This window comes from Ursus americanus, chromosome 30 (genome assembly GCF_024610735.1).
Source record: "Ursus americanus isolate L20-20 chromosome 30, mUrsAme1.1.p, whole genome shotgun sequence".
Lineage (NCBI taxonomy): Eukaryota > Metazoa > Chordata > Mammalia > Carnivora > Ursidae > Ursus > Ursus americanus.
The window spans coordinates 31,720,281-31,734,640 of NC_142156.1; the positions used below are offsets into that span (position 1 = coordinate 31,720,281).

The 14,360-nt window shown below is 55.2% G+C and overlaps 1 protein-coding gene across 1 annotated transcript in view; it reads right to left on the reverse strand.

The window, feature by feature from the left end:
• Window positions 1–9,933: 9,933 nt before the first annotated feature.
• BCR (BCR activator of RhoGEF and GTPase) overlaps window positions 9,934–14,360 on the reverse strand; it is a 119,611-nt gene continuing 115,184 nt past the window's right edge. The window contains exons 21-23 of the mRNA XM_045802470.2: window positions 13,630–13,735; window positions 12,970–13,132; window positions 9,934–12,621 (exon numbers count right to left, since the gene is read on the reverse strand). Of these exons, the coding sequence (XP_045658426.2) occupies window positions 12,532–12,621; window positions 12,970–13,132; window positions 13,630–13,735 (359 nt within the window). The 3' untranslated portion in view covers window positions 9,934–12,531. The remainder of the gene's footprint in view (window positions 12,622–12,969; window positions 13,133–13,629; window positions 13,736–14,360) is intronic.

Below are 14,360 nucleotides of genomic sequence, written 5' to 3' on the forward strand. Positions count from 1 at the left end.
CTGATTTTGTGGGGCCCTGAGCATTTTATTGTCTTTGAGCTCTTTTACAACTCTGTAAATTGTGGAAAACTGATAGCAGTGCAAATGGTTCTTATCTAAGGACAGCCCTCCCCCACAGTGGAAAAGTCAGTTTTGCCTCCATTTGCAAATTTATTTCAATATTTCTGCTCTATAAATGTGTCTGACCTTTGGATTCTCCTTTGAACTGATAGTAACATCTTACTGGTTCCCTCGTTTAATTAACGAGTTAAGTAAACTCTTTGCTACAGGTTTATTTTGTATTTGCATAAGGGTCATGATTTTACTTTTTTTTAAAGATTTATTTACTTGAGAGCGGGAGAGAGAGAATGAGAGAGAGAGAGCGCTCAGGCAGGCACAGAGGGAGAGGAAGAAGCAGACTCCCTGCTGAGCAGGGAGCCCGAAGTGGGGCTGGATCCCAGGACCCTGGGATCGTGACCTGAGCCGAAGGCAGATGCTTAACCGAATGAACCACCCAGGTGCCCCAATTTTACTTTTTAAAAATCTTATCCTCAAACACTAGAAACAAAGTTCCTATAAACATTCCTGCACACAGCAAAGCACTTTTAATGAGCCAAAACTACTGACCTAAATGTTCTCACATTGAAATTGCAAAGCAAAAGAGCCATTTTTGACCAAGCAAGAGGCTGCTGACATTTCCTGAGCAGCCCCCAGGCCTGTGGAACTAGACCCTGTGCCTGGCGCAGGGGCTGGGGCAGAGATGGCTTTGACCAGGTCCCTAGCCTCTAAGAGCCCTCTCTAGCAGAGGCAGCAGTGTGAACTGGCTAAAGCAGGTGAGCTGTTGCTAAGGTGTCCTGGAGGAATCAGCAGCCTTGTTAGAGGACGTGGTATTTCAGCAGCGTTTCCATGAAGAGAGGGCACATCCGGGACAGTGGACGGCAGGAAAAAGAGCAAGGAACCTAAGGCAAACAGGGCATCCTCTAGAGCAAAGACTGAAGGAGCAGGGCAGCAGGGAGCATGGCTGTACCTACAGGGGTGGGGGTGGGGGTGGGGGTGGGGGCAGAGCAGGGAGAGTCTTCCCCACCAGGCCTTGGAACTTGGGTTTGGTAGTACAGACAGGGACTAGTCACTGCACCTTCGGGACCGGGAAGTGACATGCTGCAAGATTGCCTTTGGAGGGCTGGCCTCGTGTCATGCACAGGATAGGGAGGGTGACCCTCACAGTCAGGGGACCTGTTCGTGGTTCTGGGGGTTAGGGAGTGTGGGAGGTCTGAGCTAGTGACAGGGTCAGAGGGGAGGAGACAGATCTGAGGGTGGGGCACACAGAACCATCTGGACTTCATGCTGGTCTTTGGCTGGGCCTCAGTGCTGGCATCTGGGTGGTCCCATCAGCCTCATCCATATACTCCATTCTTTGTCCTTGCTCATCCTCCTTGGCTCCCCAGAACCAGAGGGCCAGAAAGAGTAGGCACTTGGAGCAGCTGCTGGCCTGAATCAAGAGAGGACCTGGGGAAGCAAGTGGCTGACTGCCTATGCAGGAGGTCATCTATCCGTGTGTGAGCTCTTGCCAGGGCCCAACCTCTAGCTGGCCATGGCCACCAAGTGGCAGGGTTTGGGACACTGTGATGATCGACTCGTGGGCTGAGGGTGCCCCTCTGGTCAGGCCCTGCTGACCCTGCCATGCTAGCATCTCATCACCATGAAGATGGGCTGAGCTGCACAGCCTGGAACCCCTTTGAGCTCAGTGTTGCTGGTTTCCCGCTAACCCGCTCAGCTCACCCCGATGCCTACCCCAATCACTGACTGCCCCACTCAAGCCCAGCTGCTTCATCAGCACCACAGCTGGAGGAGTCAAATGTCAGGGGCCGTAGGCCAAGTTTTGATCGGACAGTTCCAACAGTTAGCAACAGTTAGCAAACCATCAGCTTCAAGTGCCAGGATGTAGAGCTTAGGATTCTTGACATGCCTCCCTCGGAGCCAGGGAAGCTCTGGGTCCCAGGAAATACACAGCTGTCAGCTGAGCAATGATGTGTCTGCAAGCAGAGATGGGCTGTTGGCCTTCCATGGCCATGCTGCTCGCTCCAGGAGGGACCCATGTGCCAGCAAGCGCGGCCTGAAACCGCAGAAGCTCCTTGGGATGCCCAGCTGGCCTACAGGCGACCCAGAAGAGATACAGGAAGGGAACCTACTCTGGACAAGGCATCCACCTCCCTTATGGCCTACAGCGATCAGATGTAACCAGACCCTCTTCCGACATGGTCAGGGAAACTGAGGCCAGTGAGAAGGGAACGGAGCTGCTGCTTCTCATGTGTCAGCAGCTCTGTGGGTCCCCAGACTTGAGCTCAAACCCTGGCTCAGACAGCCACTAGCTATGTGACCTCAAGCCTATTCCCCAACCTCTCTGTGCCTCCAGCTCGTCTGTGAACAAGGGCAATACTCCCATACCATTTGGGGTGCTGGGGGACTAAGTAACAGGGTTCAACCCTATTCTGTGCTCCCCATACACCACACTTCTCTTCAAAGTCTTTGGTACACAGAAACCACATGGCTAATAAGCAGTAATGATGCACTTAGTGTCTGCCCATGGAGGCTGTAAACATCCCAAGGGCAGGGCCTGGCATATGGTAAGGGCTCGGGACATGGTTCCTCTTATCATCTCTCAGTGTCCAAGTCCCCATCCACAGAAAGCAATAACCCTGTCCGGCTTCCTGATTCAACCCCACCCAGCACTAGAGACCTCTGGAAAACAAATACGCATCTTGTTGGGGACATGGGGACAGCAGGGATAAGCTGGAGAGCCAGCAACACGAAGTGCCTGAGGTTTGAATAATGTTCACTGGCCTGTGTCTGGCACTTCCCAGTGTCAGTGTCTAACCCAGCCCTTATTTCCCAGGTAAGTGAGGTTCAGCGAGAGAAATTAGCCGTCCAAGAGGTACGACAAGTCTTGGCTTCTAGATCCTGGGTTTGCACCCCCAGCTGGTGTTACCACACCCCTAGCAAAGGAGCCTCTTGGGAATTCTGTGCACAACTCAAGACTGCAAACATGCCTGCATCTCTGAGAACCATGTTCAGGACTTGTAGCTCTTTTGGAATAATTCTCCCTTTGAGGGTAGATTTCACTGTGGGGAAATTTTAACCAAATGGGTAAAAAGAGAGGGGCATAGGGGCGCCTGGGTGGCTCGGTCAGTCAATCGTTGTCTCTTGGTTTCAGGTCAGGTCATGATTTCAGGGGCACGGGATCAAGCCCTGAGTGGGGCTCTGCGCTCAACATGGAGTCTGCTAGAGACCCTCTCCCTCTCCTTCCCCTCTTGCCCCCCCCACTCATGCATGCACATGTGTGCTCTTTCTCTCTCTGCCTCAAATAAATAAATTTTAAAAATCTTTTTTTTAAGACTTTATTTATTTGAGAGCGAGAGCGCGTGCACAAGCAGGGGAGGGGCAGAGGGAGAAGCAGACTCCCTGCTGAGCAGGGAGCCCAATGCAGGCCTCGATCCTAGGACCCCAGGACCATGACCCGAGCCAAAGGCAGACACTTCACTAACTGAACCACCTAGGTGCCCCATAAGTAAAAAAAAGAGGACATAACAGTACACTATTGTCCTGTTTTAAACTCAAAGCACACTGCTTTTGCAGGAAAACCAGAAGGTAATTCAGAGAAGTTCTAGGAAGATCTGGAGGAAAGAAAGACAGGCCCATTGAGAAAGCATAAAAACGGCCCTGGGGGATTAATTTCCAAACTGGTCAGTAGGCCACACCTGTCACAGAAGCCAGGGGAGGAAGGGACCAGCAGGAGGAACAGGTAGCCATGTCAGAGGTGGTCAGGGCAGTGAACAGCCTTTGGCTTCCAGCCAGAGCCAGGCTGACCTGGACACAAAGGAAGTGGGCACTGAGGGGCAAGATTGCAAGGGCGGGTGGCCCTTCCCAGGAGCTTGATGATAAAGGAGAAGGAAAGGGTGGGTGTAACTAGGGGGACGGAGGGGTCGAGAAAGGGCTGTTTCTTATTTCTCTCCTACTTTCTGGGAGCTAGAAGCTAGCTGAGTGTGTTTACGGGGCAGCGGTATTGGGATTTATGGGGTGTCCCCATGGGGTGGAGGCCGGTGGTACAGGTGGTAAAGGAATTCGGCCAAGACAGAACAAAAGAGATAGAAGTTTATTGAATACACTGCAAGGGAGCAGCAGGCAGGATGGCAAAGTAGAGACTGTGCTATGAGGTGGGGGGGGGGCTGCAGTTATAGGGTGGAGTGAGGAGGCATGGGAACGAATGGAATTTTCCCTTTTTTGGTCCCCGGGCCTGGCTGTAAGTAGCCCATTGGTCCGTCGGGGTCTGTGGCCCTTTTGAGGTGGGTCGCTCCATGAGCCTGTTTGTATTTAGCCTGGGGGTCACCGTGGGACTGTTTGCCTTGTACTCAGTTTCCCATTGCTCAAGCCTGTTGCCCAAAAGCAGCCTTTATAGGATTCTGGCTGAGGAGGGGCACATTTGCAGAGGTGGGACACAGGGGGTCTACAGGTCGAGCTGCCTGAGGGGACAGGCCCGGAAGGCGCTCTTGACTTCTTTGGGGTCTTTTGTGGGCAGGACTGGTGGTGGGAGAGGGGCCGGAGGACAGGAGCCAAAGCCCCCAGGCTGGGTTGTGTATGGTGTTTGGAGATGACCCCTGGGTCTGTCTCCAAGGCCCCCGCCCCAGGCTTTCGGCCTCTGGCCCCAGGACACAGGAGGGTAGTCCATGTCTGCCCTGAGCGGGAACACACTGGGAGGTGGGAGAACAGGAGAGGAAGCTGGAAAGCCAGAATCTGGCCACGGTGTTGGTCTGACTAGCAGGGTGACTGTATTGGTTTCCTAAGGCTGCCATAACAGATCACTAATGGGGAGGGGTGGAGAGCTCAAAACAACCAAAATGGGCTCTCTCATAGTTCTAGAGAAGTCCCAAATCCGGGTGTTAGCAGGGGCAGTTCTTTCCGGATTCTTGGAGGGAGAATCTGGTCCCTGCCTCTCTCCTGGCTTCTGGCTGCCAACAGTGCTCAGCTCACAGATGCATCATGCCAATCTTGGCCTTCATCTTCATATGGTGTTCCCCCTGCCTGTCTCAGTGTCTTCTCTTCTGTCTCTTATAAGGACACTTGTCATTGGTTTTAGGGCACACCCTAATCTGCGAGGATCTCATCTTGAGATCCTTACCTCAATGATATCTGCAATGACCCTTATACCAAATAATATATTACGAGGTTGCAGGTGGACATATCTTGAGGGGGAGCACAATTCACCCATTACAGGGACGTTGGAAGAGCCACTTCCTCTTTCAAAAGGCTGGTATTGTCTGAACACGGGAATGCTCTCGTTAGGAGAATCAGACAGAATGATGGCCATGAGCCAGCTCTAGGGACCACACGGTCCAGCTGAGACAGGCATGTGGCTTTAGTCCTAAGCACCTTGAGAGCAGAGGTCACACACTACCGAGGCCAAAAGCCACAGCACACGCCTCCTGGCAGTGCGCACCAGTCTGTCCGGCATCCAGCCTTGTCCGCCCGTTAGGTTTTATACTCCACCAGGGCTTAGGAAATTCTCAGTGTCCTGAGGCCTCCCCGCCTCTACCACATTTTGGCGTCAGCCTTGACCAACCTCTCAGGTGCTATAATTTCTCACCCACCCACCTGGCCCAGGAGGCACAGGACTTGACCCTGAGTTAGGAACTCAGGACTCTGGGGGAGGGGGTCCCGAGGCTCAGGAGCTGAGGGGGTGGGGAAGGGTTGCTTGGGGGCTTTGGGCCCATAAAGATCACCATTGTCTGGGGACCCTCACAGCGAGACCAGCAAGCATGTGGGCCTGAGCTTGGGATGACTCCATAAATGCCATATGCGGGCGGTGGCTATGGTTAGGTCACCCACTGGAGCCATGGAGTGACTCTGAATTAGAAGAGATTGGCATCGACTGTAAGGGGAAGAGGAGGCCACAAAATGTGTTTGTCTGTGAGGTTCACTGATGAGGCCTAGATGAGGGTGGTGACAATCCCTCCCCTCTGGGTGGTCACCCTGGACCCGCTGGAGCAGCATGGGTGGACTTGGATTCCAAGCTTGGTTCCACATTCGGGAGTTCAAAGGGCCAAAGGCCAGAGGCCATTGTATTAGTCAGCTTAGGCTGCATAACAAAACACCACGGGAGGGAGGGGCTTCTCCTGAGGCCTCTCTTCCTGGCTTGTAGAGGACCACCTTCTTACTGTGTCCTCACAGGGCCTTTCCTCTGCGTGCCCGTGTGTGGGGAGAGAGAGATCCATCGCTGGTGTGTCTTCCTCTTATAAGGACACCAGTGCTATCAGATGAGGAGCTCCATCTAACCTTAATCACCTCCCTAAAGGCTTCCATCTCTGAATATAGTCGCATTAGGGGTTCGGGCTTCAACATATGAATTGCAGGGGAACACAATTCGGTTTGTAACAGCCATGACATAGTGGAAAACTCCAAGTCAGCCATGAAGAGGGAGTGGAGGGTGTGGGTAACACCAGCTGGGCAGAAGAGGGATTTGCCTCATGTTGGCACGGCCCAGCAGGAGGTAGATTTGACACGAGGGGACGTGTGGGGGGGGGGCTGAAACTCAGAGGCCCGAGACCCGCGTGCCTGCCAGGGCGGTGAGGGCTCCCAAAGTCATCACTCTTTTTTTTTTTTTATTATTAAAATATTTTATTTATTTATTTGACAGAGATAGAGATAGCCAGCGAGAGAGGGGGAACACAGGCAGGGGGAGTGGGAGAGGAAGAAGCAGGCTCATAGCGGAAGAGCCTGATGTGGGGCTCGATCCCATAACACCGGGATCACGGCCTGAGCCGAAGGCAGACGCCCAACCGCTGTGCCACCCAGGCGCCCCACCAAAGTCATCGCTCTTGGACCAGGAGCCCTGGGAGTTGTTTCCTGGCCCTCACCAGGTGAAAGGGCCCCAGCTGGGAAGTGCAGCCCAGGAGTGTTTACCTACTGGAGAACACAAACAAAGGTCATAGATACCTTAGCTTGTTCCAAATAACTTCTGCTCACCACTCCCCAACATTGTCAATACTGTGTTCAGAAAAATAGAAGGCACTGCAGCTCCTCCCCTGTTTTTCTCTCCTTCTGACCCATTTCCCCCTGGAGTTGGGAGCAGGGGCTCACTGGGGCACAGGGCAGCCACAGATCAGAGCTGAGACAGCAAATCCTGAGGGGGGGTCCGTCAACACTAGCCTATCATGTAATTTAAATTGTGGCTATACTTAAATGAGCATGTGCAGCACCTGCTTCCCTCTGGGTGGGTCTGGATTGCCCCTGCTGGTCCCGGGGGGCCATGCCCCAGCTTTGGGAGGTCCACGTGTCCATGGGCACTCAAGCCCTTCGCCCCCAGGGAGTTCCTGGGTCTGGGGTGGCCACCATCCTGGCACCTCCACTTCTGTGGCTACTCAGTCGGCAGCTACTTGGGAACTGAACTTGTTTAGGCCCCATTCCCAAAGACCCCTCTTTGTCCAGAATCCCATTTGAACTTAACCCCAGCTGCCAGGCTTGGGTTTCAACAAAATGACTGAAAACCCTAAGGAAGAGTTTCTGGTCAGGCGCTGACCAGTTCCCCGCACAGGAGGGGAACGGAAAGGAGCTGGTTTGCGGACTGAGCCCTCACTGTTCTAGCTGAACGGGTCCAAGAGGCCCCAAGAAGGCCTTTCTCAGGATGCACAGCCGTGTGCTGTCCGGGCAGCTGCCTGGCCCGGGCGCTCAGTGCAACTCGTTCGGGAGTGCACAGACAAGCAGCTGGTTTCCTTTGCAATCTGGACCCGTCTGAGGGGCGCAATAGGGTTCTGTCTTCCCGGAAACCATTTACATGCGTGCCTGTTTGTCATGGTCCTGGCTGCCTTTTTGGGGCTGAAATATTCGTGTGACACAGGGCTCTGCCTGGCAGCTGCCCCGCTGCTCTCCTCCAACTCGTTACACCAGCTGAGTTCCAACACCCCCTCCCCTAGTCCCTCCTCATCCAGGCGTGACCCTCAGCCCTGCTGCTGCTGGCTGACCCATGGCAGCTGCTCCGAGGCCATTTGGACCTCTTCAAGAGCTGGGTCTGTTTGTCCGCCCCTCACTTTTTGTTTATCTTTCCAGAGCTATTTGTGACAGCCCATTGTTAGTCCATGGAAAGGCTTCTTTTTAAGGCAATTGAGGCATTTTGGGGGGGCAGGTATACACATTTTTCTGAGATTTCTATACACAGTTTTGCCCCTTTTATTTGCCCAGGGTGTGTGCATGCAAGACACCCGGAGGCCTCAGCCCATGTGGCCCACATGAGCACTGCTGTGTCTAAGCCAAAGCTGGTGGTCAAGGTCTAGCCCTGTCCAGTCCTGCAGAATGGGAGAGAGCTTGGGGGGGTCCAACAGAACACACACATCCTGGCCTCGCTCCTCAACCAGCTCTGGGACACTGGGGTGGGGGTGGGGGACTTTGTGTGCCTCCGTTTCCCCATCTAGCAAGTAAAGGGATTGGACTAAGAGGCTTCTGAAGGCCCTTTGAGGTGAAAGATCTCAGATTTGGGATCACTGGCCTGGACTCGGCTGGACATGGTGCCTGCTCTTGGCAATTTGGGTGCAGTCAACTTTTGCCCCCAAAATCAAATCCTAGTAAGAGATTCAGTAGGGCCTTAAAATTTTTTTCATTATTATTATTATTATTATATTTTTTATGGTTTCAAATAGGACCAGGACTGTAGGGACAGGGAGCTAACTGTAGCCTTTTAGGGGCCAAATACTCTGGAGGAGAAGGGCCAGTGGCAGCCTGTTCCTCAGTGGCAGATGTTCGAGCGGACAGATGGCATGGTGTACGTGAAGCTTTTCCAACGCAGGCAAGACCCAAGATCAACCCTTCCACCTGTGGGAGGGGGCGCTGTGGGGGATACACTGTGGGGAGGATGCTGTGGCGGGTGTTGTGAGAGGGGGTGTTTGGGGAGGGGATGCTGAGGGGCACTGGGGGGGTGCTGTGGGATGGATGCCTTGGGAGCTGGTGCTGGTAGATAATGCTGTGGGGGGTACACTGGAGGCAGATGCTATGGGAGGGCACACAAGGCGGGGCTGTGGGAGGGGTGTTGTGGGCAAGGGCTCCGAGGCTTTTGGAGATTCTGAGGGTAGAGCTTCATCCCTAGGGTATCCTATTGTACCCTTGGCGTGACCTCCTCCAGGTCACCACAGGCCAGTGAAGGGCTACACTGGGCTCAGGGCTGCCGCCATCTGGCCCTGTCTCTCCCCAGGACAGTTCCACACTCCACTCGGTGAAATGGCCTCAGTGACGCTCCACAGGCAGTAGTGTGGGAGGCCAGCCGGAGGGAGAATCAGTCCAAGCGGATGACCGCATACCCCACTGCCCCCACCCCTGGGGGCTGACCAGGGAGCCACAAGGAGACCCCCAGGGGGCCGAGGAAGACACCCACTGGCCATCTGCCATCTACCAGGTGAGCCACAGGCCCAGTTCCTCCCAAGCTGCACCCAGGTCCCACACTTGTCTCCACCCTGGGCACAACTCCCCTCTAAGCCAGACAGGCTCTTCTTGAGGGCAAGGCCGGTGGCAGCTAAGAGTGACCCGTGTACCACCAACCCTCGGGGCCAGTGGAAACCATGGAGACCAACGGGCTGGTGCAGGGCCTGGCTGTGTGTGGCTGGAGCCCTCCTGGCCCTGGGCTTGACCTGGCCGGTCCCTCCACCGCCCTAAGCCAGAGGGCTCTGGGATTATGCTCTGAGAGACTGTTGCTGCCACACGTCCAGCCTCTACCTGCCGTGCCTGCCTGGGGCATGTAGGCCTCACGTGGCCTGGCTTCTTCACACCAGTGTGCACTGCCCTCCTAGGAGGCCTCTGGGGCACCCGGGCCCTCTTCGTCCGCTGCTGCTGCGTCCAGCTCTGCTGCCCACCCCAGCCCTCTCCCAGAGGCTCCCATCATGGTTTTTCTTCCGAATGGAGCAATCACACTGATCCAAGTAGTCTCAGGTAACTTTAATGAAAGTGTCCTTTTCCCCACGGTGGTACATGGAGGGCTGAGCCCAAAGCAGAAATGCAGCTGCTGAGACCAGCCAAGCCAAGCCCCCCAGCTGAGGCTCCAGACTTGGGGGGGGGGGCAGGAAAGCATCACTTCTCATGGCAGAGTCCAGCAGCCGAGCCTCGGGGAAGGTCATGTCTGGGCTCTAGGCCTCAACGCGCCCTATGCTGGCTTTACCAACCCACAGGCCCACGTGTAAGATGGGACGACAGAGGCGGCCGGGGACCCAAAGCGACCACCGCCACTGTGACCCCGCGAAAGAGCGCTTTTACGGCTACACAAGAAAGAGTGGTCATTCCGTCATTAAAGAGCACACATTCTATATAAATAAAAAGTAAAAAGGGAGGAGATGGGGGAGGGAACGAAAATTGGCACAGACACTGATATATTGCTTCCAGTTTCAATGCGACAGATGCAAATCATGACGCCAGGAGAACAGAAACGAGGGCTGGGTTGAGATTTTCTAAGCCGGGTGCATTCCCCTTGCAGGGCTGGAGGGTGGTTAAGATGGATGGGGATGGGGAGCAGGCCAGAGGCGGCCCGGAGCTGGAGGCCTGAAAAACCCCATGAATCCAGAAGTGTGCAGAGGGCACAGGACCCTGCTCCCTGCCCTAACCCCCCAGGAGAGCAGCCCTACGCTAAAATGGTGGGTCTGCTCTCCTCCCAAGAAAAAAGTATAAAGAAATAAATATAGTATGCGGACGTAAGACCTTCAAGAGACTGTTTTCTGCTGTCTCCCCGCCCCCCTGCTTCAGCAGGTCCACAAGCAGAGGGGAGGCTGGGGGGCACAGGCCCTGCCCCCCCCCCCACCAGGTGCTGCAAGTTCAAGCAGGAGCTGCCTTGTCAGGTGAGCCCTCCCACCCCCACCCCTGCCACCTGGGACATGGGAAGGATCATGGGACATTGTCACCAGGTACTGGTGTAATCACGTGATAAGCAAACGTCTTTTCCTGAGTCACACCATCACCTCCCTCCTCTGGTTCACTACATCCTCTCTTCTCACATGGCTTCTCATGGTTTGTTTTCTCCTTGCCCTAACCCCTCTGTTTAAAAAAAAAAAGGGGGGGATGCAATTGTTTATAGATTTGTTTCTTCCAAATACTTAGCGGCCTCCCTCGTTCCCTTTTCTCTAAGCTGGGTGGTCAGGAGGGTTACCAGGAATGTCCTGGCTTCTGTACTGGTATTTGGAGAGCGGGAAAGGTGGGCAGCGGCGGCGGGAGAGGGGGGTCTGTCCTTCCTCCTGCTCCGGGACAGGAGCCCTGCACCCTGAGCCTGGCCAGTAAAACAGCTCCCCTCTGTTTCTCACCCTCCCTTGTTCCCGGTGCTCAGGAGACTTTAGAACCGGCCCGGGATGTGGAGGAAGACAAAATGCCGCCGGGACACGGATTGTCCATGGAGTACATTCTAATATCGTATTAGGTATCTGAGTCTGTTAGGAAAAAAATTAGAAAGTATGTAGAAAACTTAAAAATATTCAAGTATCAAAAGGCTATTCGGATCAAAGTTTAAAACAAGCTGTCAGCAAGCTGTCGCTGCCAAGAGTCAACTTTTACAAAAGTTTACTGAGTTTGTTCAGCAGAGAGCGAGAGAATTAAGTGATCTGTGTGGGGCGACGATCAGGAGAAGGGAGGGTGTGGCCAGAGGGGGCGACGGGCTGGAGGAAGCCAGAGAGACTGAGGCCTTTTTAAGCCGAAGAGGAGAGCCTGTGCCCAGTAGGCAGTGGACAGGGTCACTATCCCTGGAGAAGAAGCCATAAAGTGCGCAGCCCGGGCCTCCCTCCCCCTGGTGTCGGTCCTGGACAGACAGACAGACAGACAGACAGGCGTTACATGGCTCCATGGGGAGCTGCCTTCTGAGGGGCACGTGAACAGCAAAAACAAAGCAACAGGACAAAATAGGAAGACCCATTTCTGGACAGAGTTCCTTCTAGAAAGAAAGAGAAGGAAAGAGGTGAAAGGGGTCAAACGCTACACAGTGTTGACTTAGCTTTTCAAACCCTGTTACACAAACAGAGTCGAATTTCTAAGTCAGGGAAACTGAAAAGCCCCCATCCACACAGGGGACAGGACTGTGGCCCCCACAGTATGAAGCAGCATCGGTGTTTATTCAAGACACGATAGTGAGGGAATCTGGTCATGTTCCCTTCTCCCCGGAGAGGGTGCATCTTGACGAGTGATCCAGTAGAAATCTTTTAAACTCTGATAAGTTAAGTTCGCAGAAACCACTCCCTTCGCCTGGTCCCACGGCCAGGCCTGCGCGCCGAGGCATGCTGGCTTGGGGCGCTCTCTGGTGGCAGCATGGAAAACTGCAGTCTGAGGCCCGGCGGGAGCTCACAGACCCAAGGGCCCCGAGGCCCAGAACTGCCCAGGCCACTTAGCCTTTTGCCTTGGGTAGTTGTCTCTAGGCAGATGGTCCAGCCCTTGGGGACGAGGCGGCCCAATTACTCCTCAAGAAGATTCGGTTCCCGCTCTGTGGATAGCCCATTTTGCCAGGAAGTTTCCAGGCCGTCCTGCTGGCCTCTTAGAGATGGAACTGGGCCTTTAGACTTCAGTGGAGAATAGGGTGCTCTGTCTCTTGCTGTCTGGGGCAGGGATGGCCTCCAACTGCAGGAAGTACAGCAGCACCTGGACCTACCAGAGCACAGCAGGGAGGAGGAAAGAGGAAAGTGGCTCAGAGGGGTGCTCACAGCTGCAGAGTGTGCTGGTGACAACGAGCCCATCCTGGCAAGAGATCTGGGTGTCCCTGAAGGAGCAGCAGGCCAGCCCTGAGAAGCCCCAGGAAGGAACAGTAGGAAGAGCAGTGGCCTGGGTCCTCCCATCCCCTCCCAGCCACGTGGCCTCAGGCGAGTCCCGCTCTCTGCGTCTCGGGCCCCTCCCCTGTACAACTCGGTGGGAACGACTGGCAGGACCCTGCGTGGGCCAGGCAGAGGCCACCTCTGTGAAGTCAGGCGGCGTGCGCTGGAGCCTGTCTCCTCATACCTGGGACATGACTTCCAGGGACCAGCTGTCGGTCATGGATATGGGCTGGCTGGGGTTGGCAGGGACCTTGCTCTCCTTCTCTGATGGCCGGAGCAGCGTGGGGCCGAAGACTGTGGCAAGGTTGTGCAGGGACATCTTGTTCACTGTCTCCTTTTCCGCCACCCTACAGAGGGCCAAAGCAGAGGGTGCTACTGTGACATGGCCTACAGGGTGGGGGTGAGACAGAGGGGCCAGACCACCCTGCAGTGCTCAGGGAACTTGACAGTGGGAGCTACCCCTTTCTGCCTTGGGCTGGCTCCACAACACAGACACCTCACCCCTGGTTGTGCCGAAAGCAGACCCCACCCCGCTTCTTCTGGGTTGGAGGGGCCTAGGACGAAGAGCACCTGAGGCTGGCAGCTGGCTGGGCCAGCTCTGGGCCATGACCTGCTGGGGAAAGAAAGCCCAGCCACTGGCTGTAGCTGAAGCAGCTCACTCTTCCCTCAAGACTGTGGAGCCGAGGCGGGAGGGTGGCAAGGTCTCTAGTACCCAGAGCAGGTGAGTAACCACAGACAGGAGTGGGGAGAGAGGGCACTAGGAGCCATGGAGCATGACAAGAGCCAGTGGGCCACAAGAGAACCTGCCTTGTGGCCTGGGGGTCCTGGAAGAGTTGCGGGTTACCTTTTCAGGTGGTCCAGAAGGAAGAGGAAGGTCAGCAGGTTGGCCTCTGGGAGTGACAGCAGCAAGTTAAGCATGCAGCTCTCCTTTGCAACAGGGTCTGACAGAGCTGTGGGGGGTTGGGAGGGGTGTTATTCTCAGGGTCACAGCCAAGCTGGAGGCCCCTCCGGGGGCCCATGTCAGAGGGCACAGGACAGTCCAGGCCCATCATCGTCCTGACCCACACAGCACTCGACCCCGATGACGACCTCATGATGGGTGCCTTTTCTGTATCTCAAAGGGCTGAATAGCACCCCAGGGACCAGTGTTAGGAGATGCAGAGCATAGCTGCCTCCTGGTCGGCTTGGCCATTCCCACCTCCTGCTTGGAAGAGCCCAAGGCACGAGAAGCTGAGCACGGAATGAAGAGGGAGGGGCAGGAGTTTTTGGGGCCCGGGCAGCTCCCTCATCACCCTGTATCCCTTGTACCCCAGCATCCCCACTTGGGGACACCACCCTCCAAGTTGACTCAGGGTCAGGCGGGGCTTGAAGCCTCACTTGATGGGACTAGGACCCGGGGTTAGAGGAACAGGGTGGGCACTCCAGTGAGGAGGAAGGAGCCTCAAGGACCCCACACCCCAGTGTGTCCACAGTGGTACCGGCTGCTTCACCCTCTTGATATACTCAGGAGGGATGGGGACCCTGGGAGGCCCTGTGAGGATGGGCAGAGGCCTTCTAGGACCAGCTAGGTTCTCG